This window comes from Triticum dicoccoides, chromosome 1B, assembly GCF_002162155.2.
Source record: "Triticum dicoccoides isolate Atlit2015 ecotype Zavitan chromosome 1B, WEW_v2.0, whole genome shotgun sequence".
Taxonomy (NCBI): domain Eukaryota; kingdom Viridiplantae; phylum Streptophyta; class Magnoliopsida; order Poales; family Poaceae; genus Triticum; species Triticum dicoccoides.
The window spans coordinates 13471643-13483474 of record NC_041381.1 but is presented as its reverse complement, the minus strand read 5'-3'; the positions used below and the strand labels follow the sequence as shown (position 1 = coordinate 13483474).

Sequence of the window (11832 nt, the reverse complement as noted above, 5' to 3'; positions counted from 1 at the left end):
CTCGATGTCTCCAGTTCGAAGCATGGCCGAGCGCTTCCCCGGCGACGGCGCGGCGGCGAACGGCTTCGGTCGCCGCCACCTTCACGAGGACGAAGCTCGGCTCCTCTTCGAGGCCGAGTACCCGGTCCCGCCGGACATGCTGGTGCCCGGAGCGTGGAGAATCAGCGCCGGCGGCGTCCCGGTGCCACCACCACCCACCCGGGCGGCGCGGCGTGCGGAGATCGCGCGTATCCGCGCCTCCTTGCCGCGGGCGGCGAGGGAAGGACCGCGGTACGTCCCCGACAGCCCGCTCTGGGAGCCATACTTCCGCCGCCGCCACGCCGAACAGCTCAAGTCCACGAACGGCGTCGTGCCCTCCGGAAGGCTCAACTCCGAGGGGCGGCGCCGATGGTGGGGCGTGCTCGGCCGCACGCTGGAGGCCGTCCTCGAGTACATCGAGGGCGGCAACACGCCGAGGCTCGAGTACCCTGCTCCCCCGTCCTTCTCTCGCCGGCGTGGGAGTTCCTGGATGCCGAGGCGCATGGAGCAGCCCGGGGCGTCCTCCTCCTCGTCCGGCCGCTCGTCCGGCTCTCCCTGCCTCCGCCCCGTCAAGCCGGAACCCCAGGACACGCCTGTCAGCGGGCGCACCCGCAGCTCCGGCGTCCGCATCGGTGACTCCACCCCCCTCTGGCCGCCTCGTCCTTGTCGCACCCAAGCCGGAGCCCGGCCTCCCCGCGGAGTACGAGGAGATAGCCCGACGCGGCTTCTCCGACGAGGAGGCCTTAAAGTGGGCGCGGGACGACTACCTCCGTGACGAGATGGTCCGGCAGCGCCGGGCCTTGGAGGAGATAGCCGCCCGCAAACGTGGGCGCGAGGACGAGCACGGCGTCGTGATCCTCGACAGCGACGACGACGAGGACACCCCCGGACCGTCCACCCCGCCGCGCCAACCGGGGGAGGGTTGTAGCAGGGACGGCAGCCGCGGCAGAGGCGGCGGCGACGATGACGACGACGACGATGACGACGGCGGCGACTACACGCGGTTCTACAGCCTCCTCGGCATGTAGAACTGCAAGGGCGGCAGGCGGCGGGCGGTGAGGAGCGGGGAGGGAGACGGCGTGGAGCAGCCTAGTAGTTTTTTTTCTTTTTTGTAAAATATTTTGAAATATGAACGAACTCGCTGAAGTTTGGTTGAATTTGCGCCGTGTTTGTGCCGTAATTTAAATTTTCAAAAAAACGTGGGCGCCGCGACTGGGGGACATCACGCCCCTAGCGCGCGGTTTAGCGCCGGTGCGCCCCCAGGGGGCGATTTTTAGCGCCTCCCGAGGGGCCAACGACTGGAGATGCTCTTAGGAATTTTTGTTCCGCAATCCTTTCTAAAATCTCTGCATTAGCTTCCCTGCAATTTAAGTGCCCAAAACTGAAACCATAAATAAATTTTCATATTATCACGAATCATGAAGTTGAAAGGTGATTATCAGAAGTGGATTGGAGTCTCTCAACCCGACTAGCCATTTTTTTCATAATTGAACTAAAACTATGACACTTGTTATGAAACGGAGGGAGTAATACATTTGAAGTTGTATACTAAAATTTATGTCCCCGAAAAGTATTTGAACTAGCATAATAACGCAAATAGGTAAACTATATACATAACTTGATGAAAGGTTGAGAGTACTCCGGCTTCTAACTTAGAAATTGCAGACGAACAAAAAAAATCTGAAAAACAAAACCTAGATTAATACTGCTTGCTTGCTTACTTTGAATTCAAATAGAATGAAGGAATTGTAGAATGAGGGAATTGTAGATTAATACCACTTGCTTTAATAACGTTCATCAATTTTGAGACAAAAGTTCACAAACTTCAAAAAAGTTTGTCAGTTTGGAGAAATAGTTCATCATTTTGAATATAAAGTTCATAAACTTAAAAAAGTTCACCGATTTTGGAAAGAATTATGAAAAAGTTCATCGTTTCCGAAAGAAGTTCATCGGTTTTGCAAAAAGTTCACCGGTATTGAAAAAAGTTCAATGATTTTGGAAAAAGTTCATCGAGTTCCAAAAATAGTTCATCGATTTTGAAAAAAGTTCACAAATTTGACAATAAAAATTCATCATTCTTGAAAAAAGTTCATCGGATTTTGAAAAAGTTCATAGAATCAAAAACATTCATCAAATTTGAAAAAAGTTCTTCGATTTGAAAAAATTCATTGAATTTGAAAAACAATTCATTAAGTTTTAGGAAAAAGTTGATCGATTTTGAAAAAAGTTCATCGATTTTTGACAAAAAGTCCATCGAGTTTGAAAAAATAGTTCATCAATTTTTTTAAAAGTTCACAAATTTGAAGGAACAATTTATCAATCTTGAAAAAAGTTCATCAGATTTGGAAAAAAAGGTTTATCAAATTTGAAAAAAGTTCATTGAATTAGGAAAATTTTCATTGAATTTTTAAAAAGTTCATCAATTTTTAAAAATGTGGAAGGATTTAAAAAACATCGAACGAGGAAGAAGGAAAAATAAAATAGAAAACAGAAAAACAAAAAATAGAAAACAGAAAAAACGAAAAACAAAAAACAAAAAAAGGATAAGCAAAACAAGTGATGGAGGTTAACGCATTCAGGTCCTGTCTTCAGATCAGGTATTAGCAAACGGAAAAATCGAGTTGGGGCAGGTGCCCCCACTACCATCAACGTAGGTCCGCCCCTGGTACTATAACTGTCTTCTGTGATAAGCTAAGAGAAAGGGTTTAACTCATAATCTACAGGGTAGGAGCACCATTTGAACACCATAATCTATCAGATTAAGCTTGGTGTCACCGATGAGGTCTGAGTTATTTAACTCATATGCCTTGATCACTCATACCATGTTGAGTCAGCAACGAACAACTTGTCGCAATGCTGGTTCAAATTAACAAATTAAACTTTGCTTCGGTACACCACCACCACACCCTCTCTCCCCCTAGAAAAGTTTACGGGTTTTGATGTAGACTAAAGGTGGAGATTCGAAGGTACCCCTTCATTCAAAAAGGATAATATAGTCTTTTGTATCGAAATCAATATACTCATATACAGAACTGCAGAGTAATATGGTGATACCCTTTTTAAGTAACTTTAAGAACCGAAGGAAAACTCATATACTAATTTGTACCATTTCATGCATGTTCCAAGTTGAAGATCAGGGAATTTAAGGAGACAATACAAGGTTCTCCGAAGTAGGGGATGCTTATGGTTGATTAGTCATCACGGTTAGTTTGCTCATGTTGTGCTCTTGGGTAGCATACCCATGTTTTGAGCATCCACATCAGCCAAACATCACAAATTGGATAGAAAAAACAACATTAAATTATTGTTTTCGTACATACATAACATGAATAAGCCATTTGGTTCGATGTTTTGACCTGCAACAATTAAACTGATAATGAATCCTGACTCATAGTACTACAAGGTTTTTCCTCACATGTAAGATTTTTTTTTTCATTTTTGTTCTGCATCGCATGAGATATCTCATTTTGAACTTACAAGAATTTGAAGTTGCTGACTGAAGTTGGTGATTGACAATAGCTTCACGGTGCCCAGAAAAGAGGAGTCAGAAGCACTCAGCACGGCAGGGGTGGCCACATGATTTTCAAGGAAGGAGGGCACACCGTAGCAGTGAAATTATTGATGAGTGTTGGCGCCGCCTCCTCGCAGCGCCGCTCTTCTTCTTCTACCTCGAGCTGCCTCGCACAACTCTCTCTTCTCTCTTCTATGGTTTCTCTCAAGAACACCTGAACGCACACTACACACACACATGCACCAAGGAACAGACCATCCGCTAGCTTTGCCGAGATGCTCCGTCCTTGGTGAATACAGTGGCTACATGTTTCTGCTCTAGCCCTCACGGCCTCTGTTTTCATTACTCAAAGCAACACATTTATACAGAAGAAGCTGGCACTTACGGTGCAAAACTCACGCCACTACCTAGACCCACTACTCCACTAAACTCTCCATGCACTAGCACCACACAACCGACTAATCTCTATGACCTTATCTCCTCCTAAAATCTCTCCAAGAGCTATGACTTGGCCTCAACAGCAAACTGCATGCGACTAACAAACTCATACACAACTAACTAGCACTGGCTACTTGCACGGCCATGTTCGGCAGCCTCCGCAACCGCCACGGACTCAAACCCCTACCCAGCCAGTACCCATGCTACTGATAATAGCTTGCCGGATCACCCGGCTCAACTTGATCTTGCAGCCCATCACGCTCCAGCCACCATCGCGTCGTGCCGTATCTCACGGCGTTGCCGTATCGCACAGCAACATCGACATCTTGTCGTCCTCGCCGCATCGCACGGCAGCCTCACATCTCATCTTCTTCGCGCGCCTGCATGAAACTTCACCGGACTAGCTACTCTCTAACCTATCCTACATGCATGGCAAAAGCAAACTAAATATGCAGATACATGCATCAAGATTAAAGCTAACAATGAGTACTAATTGTTTTGCAGATGGGACAATGATGATGAACAGCAATGTTCCCTCAGCCATTCTCACTTCTCAGTCATGCATGTGAAATAGTCGAAGCTGAGGAGGGAGTTATTATCGGTTCTACCTTCCCTCAATTATACGCAAGATGATTTTAGGCTCTCTGTTCTAAATTACTGAGGGAGCGTCCTACTTTTCTTTGATTAGTTGCATCTCTGAAGGTGCAACTTATGATGAGTAGCTAAGAGAGAGTTGACAAGATAATCACCATACAATGAGTATAAGTGTCTCACTGGTTTGTCTGCATATGCGCATGCTAGTTTTCATCGATTACTACTCTCTCTGATCCAAGTTAATTGTCGCAGCTTGGTTGTACTAGAGCTGCGACAATTGGTTAGAATCAGAGAGAGTATTAAGTTTTGTCTCCTGAATCTGTGTAGTGTGTACAAGTGGACAGTCTGTCATTCCCAATGAGTGACAACCAGCTTGGTTGAGACTTTGTACCTCTAAATACAACAAGGATGTAAAACAAAATTTCCCAAGTTAAGGATGATTGACAGTCATTACTATTTCACCTCCTTCTGCACTATCTGGAGCATATACAATCAAAACCATGAATATAAAAAAAAACATTTTCTCTGCTAGAGATGCTCTAACCTGCAACAAACTGATAGTGAAGACTGACTTAGTACAGCAAGGTTTTCCCTCACAAGTAAGAATTTGTTTTCCCTTTCTTAGGGAGGGGTCATTTCTTTGGGAGGGGTCACCGCAGCAGTGAAATTGTTGACAAATCATAATTGTTTTGCAGAGAGGAGAGTGATTGTTGACAAATCATATTTGTCTCACTTTTCAGTGACTATTACAGGTTTTCTGCCCTCCCTGAGTTATCTATGGCTCAAGATAGTGCTTTAGCTCATATTTGGAAGGTATCTACGGACGTGGTGATATTATGCTCTCTCGTTTGTCATTAGTTCGGAAGTTCGGACTGCTGTGTGTGCTGCTCTCTGCTGTAGTTTTTCTCCACGATGTTTTTCTAACGGAGGGAGGATGCTACTTTTCTTCGATTAATTGCATCTCTGATGATGATGTACGTAGCTTATGAGCTGCCGAGAGAGAGTGTTTGTGAACGTAATCACTATATAATAAGAATACGTTTCTCACCGGTCTGCATACATAGAGCTTAGTTTGTGCTTATCTGATGGTGCGTCCTACTTTCAATGATTAACATTCGGAAAGGTGTGGCTACTCTCAGGTGTGTGCACGCCCCTTATCTCATCGGTTCATTCTCAGGGAGATTCGTGCACTGGTCCGACGCGTCACAGAGCATTTTGCAGGACTTGTTGGTTGATCAGTCCCTTTATGCTAATCTAATAGGCCCTAGGCATGCAGTAGCTCAGAGGGCATGTACATGTCCCCGACAGGTCCTGCACCAAGGCTACTGTAGTCACGTGGGTGGAGACTGGACAGCTCAATGACTCAAGAGAGGCCATTCCATCAGTCACTGTAGATCGTCTAGGAGATGGAGCTTTTTGTGGATGCATCGGACAAGTGAGTGACTGTGTATTTGAAATAAGTTTTTGACATCTAAGCGCTCAGTTTTCTGCTGATATGCGTGTAGAAGGCTATGTCCGGTCGTGTCAGAAAGCGCAAAGAGAGTATGCAACATGTAAAAAAATATTCAGAACTTGAGTGCAAAAGTCAAAGACTGAAAGAGAGAGAGAGCTGCCACATGCAACCGTTTTTTTTTTTGGATATTTTTTGTGAAAGAGTTTTTTTATCTCAGAAACTCCATGCACGTCCAGCTGTGTCAGAAAAGGTAATCAGTCCATCATGGACATGCCCTTACCCAGCTCATATTACTGTATATGTCCCATCCAAATCACTTGAGCACACTAGAGCACTGTTCGGATCTCGATGCAGGACAACACCTAGCCAACGGTTGGGATAAGCGGTGTGATTACACCTGAGAGTAGAAAGTCCACTCTCATTGACATTGAGTCTTTTCTCCTGAAATTCCCCCTTAATTTGCGTATAAGTGCATAGTAATTTGTGCTTGTCTGATGGTGCGTCCTACTTTCATTGATGATGAACAGGAGAAAGAAGACATGCATATGTAATTTGAAGATGCCGAAAGACATGTCGTTGCCTGACAATGTCTGCATGGTGCCCACAAAGGATGGGTCAGCAGCACTGAAGATGCTCCCTCTGTAAATCTCAGTTTTCACTCACATGTGAAATAATTGAGCGGAGGAGGTAACTAGCTCACCCTAGACCTCCTATAAATAGTGGCTGGCGAAGCGTTGGTTCATCTTCTCACATAAGTCGCTTCGACCCCCTTCCTTCAATCCTGCCCCTTAAATCTGCGTTCGGCTACCAACACTTAAGAACTTCGACATGGTCATGATGAGAGGCAACAATGTGACCTTGACGTTAATACTCGTAGTTGTGGGTCTTCTTGCCATGGAGCAAACCCAGCAAGTGCAAGCATCCCATTGTTGTTGTCATCTAGACTCGGTCCTTACCTATTTTGACTGTCGTGCCAAATCTGATAGCACCGTCTCAGAGTGCTGCGGTGTTTCTGCTGGCTACATATCAGACGACGCTGGATATGAATGCAAGTCCGGTTATATAGATATAGAGACAGCACTGCAAGGTATGTCAAATGACCGACCCTTACTTTTCGTCATACGTATTAATCAATCTTGAGGATATCGCTTATTGTTATCTTCTCGGTCAGCTAGAGATTAGAGATTAATCGGAAATTGGCCGATTAATCGATTTTATCGGTCGACTATTAATCAGATATTTTTTTGCAAGTATGAGGTTCACAACACTAAAATACGCTATATTCCATACCAAAACAATATTTGACAGAAGTGTTACCATGATTTCTAGCCTTTGAATCCTCATATAATGACAAACAAAATAGGAAAATAGTACTTATTGCGTAACAAGGTGCACAAAACATAAATAAACATAGTTTTTGCAAACATTGTCAATAAACGGCAAAGATAAGGCATAATCCTATCGATCACCCCACGATTAGCGATAAATCGGTAGATTAATCGGTGAATCGGAAGATTTCTTAAACAGTGGTATTAATTATGTTTCACATAAACAATTGTTTGCAACTCCAGTTAAAATATTTCTGTCTTGTTATATCGTGCATGGTAGGAAGAAGAGATCGATGGAACTTGTTCTCGAGTACTAGCTTGTGAACTCCAGTTGAATATATGTAGTGCAATAGATGGATCGATATATGTTTAATTTTTGCTTGGTTACATTTACATGCATATACGCTGCTGCCTACCGGGAAACAGCCGTCAACTACTGCATGCTGGGGTGCAGGACTTCCTTGTGCAACAAATTAACCGCATCTGGTAAGATTCTCAATCGGTTGTTACTTGGTCAATCACTAAAAAACGCTCATACTGTAGTAAAAGTGGCACCTATTAACTCCTTACTCGCATGTGTATCACCTGATTAAATTATTTTCTTCATCAGTTGCTGGAGGTACCGATGATGCAATGGAACGATGCACCGGTGGATGCCACGATCTATGCACCAGGAATAACGCCGAAGTTGCAACAGCCCGTGATGTTTAACTAGTTAGCCAAGGAGCTGCATCTCAAAAGCCTGCCTAGGAGTTTTGATGCTGCCTTCAATAATTGGATATCACATCCAGTTCAAGTAGATGTCAAATGTTACTTGTGTTTCAATGTTAGTACTTCCAATAATATCATGAGATGTACCATGCATCTTCCTGCGAGGATGTTTAGTGTTCATCCTGTTAAATGTTTATGTTGTATCCTTGACATACGGCATGATGACTTCATGCTTTTAATGAAATCTTGTTTAATTTGCAAATTATTATAGTGTTTCATTCTAGTGAGCCATTGTTTTTTATTTTATTTTTGACAGGGTAAGCCATCTTGTGGTTCGCGAGGGTCTTTTGACTTACAGATTATTAAATCATGGACGGCCAGTTAGTGTTTCAGCCATGTCTACATGTGCCAATAAACTTGCAGGACGCAAAGCTTATGCTCCATTGTCATCGTCAACTTTGTCAACTCACATCCATTTAAACGTTGGCAACTTTGTTTTCGTCGAATGATTTCCTGACCGCAAGCTTCCTCTCATCAAGCTCCATCTTCTGCTTTGGTATTTCTATGAACATGTTAAACCTCTCCATCTTATTTTCCTCCTTGAGCTTGGTGCATTTGGCTCATGCCTCCTCCTTCGCTAATATGTCCTCCAAATTGTCCGTCATCCTGGTCGCAGCCCCTTCTCACCTCTCTTTCTCATTCTCCCATTTCTACCCCCTCGACCTCATCACAATGGCTGGATCATCGACACCATCCCATTTTGCATTGGCAGTTTGAAGGAATGGACAATGTCCTGCACTTGCTCTTCCGATTCAACTTTCACCAACAATGTAGCATAGTGAATTACTTTCCCTCGTTCTTGTGATGCAACGCCGAGGCGCGTCCGGGGTAGCAAAGCAATACAATCACATGTTCAAAACATTGCAACATAGAACAAAACAACACAAAGCAAAACATACAAGCTAAACACAATAATTCGTCAAACAACGCCGTTGTACAAATCATGAATCCTCTGCCAAAATGTTGAGGCCTTTTGATCCATGCCGCCTAACAACACCAAACACAATAATTCGTCCTCCTTGTTCGAGTAGGACAAACTCGTCTTTTTCTTTGTGTCTACATCGGGCAACAATGGGGACTTCGAAACCGGCGACAGCTAGCAGTGTCATCCAGTTGCCCGTCTTCGTGGCTACCATCATAGTGGATCATATTCATCATCACCTCCTCACCCGCCACCGTCGTGCTTCGGTGGGGCATTCCGCCAAATAGTGATCGAGCACTCATGGGAAGCCCATTGGACAGAACCTCAACTGGAAAGCGTTGACAACTCGGTGAATACATAGTCGCTGCTGAGGTCGACAGTGTATGCTAGAGCCAATCGCTGGTGAACGATGCGACAAAGTATTGCGATGATTTTTAGGTGACTAGTTGATGGTATTGCAAGGTAGCAATGTAGTACGGCACCTTGTGGAGGAGGGGCATGAGCCTTCGTGGCCCCACCGCCCGCATGTACCTTCTTCCTCTCTCTTGACCTCATGAGTCGATCTTGGCGTTTCATAGTCTCTATATTCAGCGACGCAGATGCCTGACGGGATGACAAACATGGTGCTGAGATATAGCAGATTAATTGCAGTGGTGGCTAAGCGAGGAAAGGGCGTGGGCGACTGCATAGGGGCGGGAGTTGGCCGAGTGTCCGTGATGGGCGCGAAAAGGAGAGAGGTCGGATTGTGTAATTGTGCAGGTCCCGACTAGGTTTTGGGTGGTTCTGGGTTGACGGGCAACGGCGTTGTGAATGGCTGGACTCATCAAGACTCCTCCCAACCCATTTTGGGGCCGGACTAAGGGTTTTCAGACGTCCGGACTGGTCCGTCCCAAAATGGTTGGCCACGTTGAAGTTCTCATAGTGTGTGTACCATCCGGTGTGAACATATAGGGGGCATATGGGTATCCGCGTTGCAGATGCCCTAAGAGCAACTCTATAAGAGTCGCCATATCAGTCCGACTAGCAAGAAAACCTATAGTATAGCGATTGCGGAAGAGAAGGATGCTGTACAAGAGTCATCATACACTGCTCAACCTACATAATTTACGGAGGCGCTGCCAACCAAGCCCCCCATCCACCATATTTGGAGGCTGGGGCGCTCATATGGAGCGGCCTCATTCCGTAACCACTCAGGAGGGAGGAAAGTTTGAACTCGGCCCCTTCCTCTCACCCATACATATCTCGGTCAATGGCGATGTCGTATGTACGGTTGCCACTTTCGTCACTGCCAACGGCAGAGTCGCTTTTCCTCCGAGAAGATCGCAGATTAGTGGTTGCCGCCATGTTTTTACCAAATTCCCACACACATGCACCAATTCTGCCCCTGCTTCCTGCCATCGCACCCTTTCACCGATATATAAACCCCCATCACCCGACCATGCCCTCCACGCGTACCTTTTTGACGAGACCGAACAACACGGCGTTGAGAGAGTACAGGGAGTGGGAGTACTCCCAGTGGGTCGAGGTGGACACACACAGTAAGAGTGAATCAGCTGTCGGTTGCGCCCTCGCATATTTTGAACGCATGCTGACGGCCGTCTGGATAGAAATCAATGACGCGTTCACATCAGCCTTAGGAGTTGTGTCCTTATCCCGTGTCCTGGACGAACATGCGCTTGTCGACCGTGTGACTGCGGAAGTCGCGGCAGTTGAAGCCTCCCCGCCTTCAAGGTCTCTTCCAAAGGAAGGAAGAGCCCGCAGTTTAAATTGTACTCCCTCTGTCCGGAAATACTTGTCACAGAAATGGATATAAATGGATGTATCTAAAACTAAAATACGTCTAGATACATTCATTCTTCCGACAAGTATTTCCGGACAGAGGGAGTAGTAGAGAATCGTAGTTTCAATGATTGTTATAATGTTAGTAGTAATCCATGTTGACGTCGAAATCCATGTTATGTAGTAAGAAAAAGCTTCTAGTGTAGACGTGGGGAACAAAGAGGTCTTGTAGCCAATAAAGAACGGGTCCACATAGGAAAAAGTTGTGAAGAATATAACTGTGGTAATTCTGAGTTTGCACATGGCTTAGCCAGCCTCCAAATGCATATGGAATGCACTTCATATGCGTTACGGAGGCTGCCCACATGGTAACTCAGATAGATTGCTCTTACTTCACAGTCCACGGACAACTGAGTACTAATTAAGTAACAGGAGAAATTATACAGTGGTACCATTTTGTAGTAGTGGCTGGACCTCACCATGTTGGCAGTGGCACCAAATGCAGGTTGTCGACCCGTGTTACACGAGGTGGCAGTGCCCACTTTTCATCATGCACCCTGGACCTCCGCCAATTGTTGGCTGTCGGCACACACTACACGTGATGCGCCCACACGTATGTTACCTTATGTTCCGTCCACTGCGGGTTCATGCTTAGGCCCACGCAAGTTACTTAATGTTGTCTAAAATGAGATATTCTAGAATACAATGGTAGACATGAGTGCACATGTGCCTGAATTCTACAAAATTGAAAAATAGTAAAAAAAAACAAATATTACTAGAACAGAAGACACAAATAAAACTATATGAAAAATTAAACCAAAGAAAAAACCTAGAACAGAAGAAAAAGACAAAGGTGGACACTGCTCAAAATCAAAATTTGGAATTATGTAGAAAGACGTAACAACAACTGTCTCTTGCAATGGTGAATCTTGAAAGAAAATAGAGTGGGGGCTCAATGTTAATGGTTTGAAGAAAAAGCCACCAACTCTCAGCTTTTTAGTTCAAATAAGGTTAAATT

At 45.1% G+C, this 11832-nt stretch overlaps 1 protein-coding gene across 1 annotated transcript; it reads left to right on the top strand.

Moving 5' to 3' along the window:
* Positions 1–6778: 6778 nt before the first annotated feature.
* Positions 6779–8318, top strand: LOC119299463 (probable thionin-2.3). The gene is made up of 3 exons (XM_037576693.1): positions 6779–7101; positions 7769–7828; positions 7953–8318. Exons 1-3 carry the CDS (start codon positions 6843–6845, stop codon positions 8051–8053), a joined length of 420 nt encoding a protein of 139 aa, XP_037432590.1. The 5' UTR covers positions 6779–6842; the 3' UTR covers positions 8054–8318.
* Positions 8319–11832: the final 3514 nt, after the last annotated feature.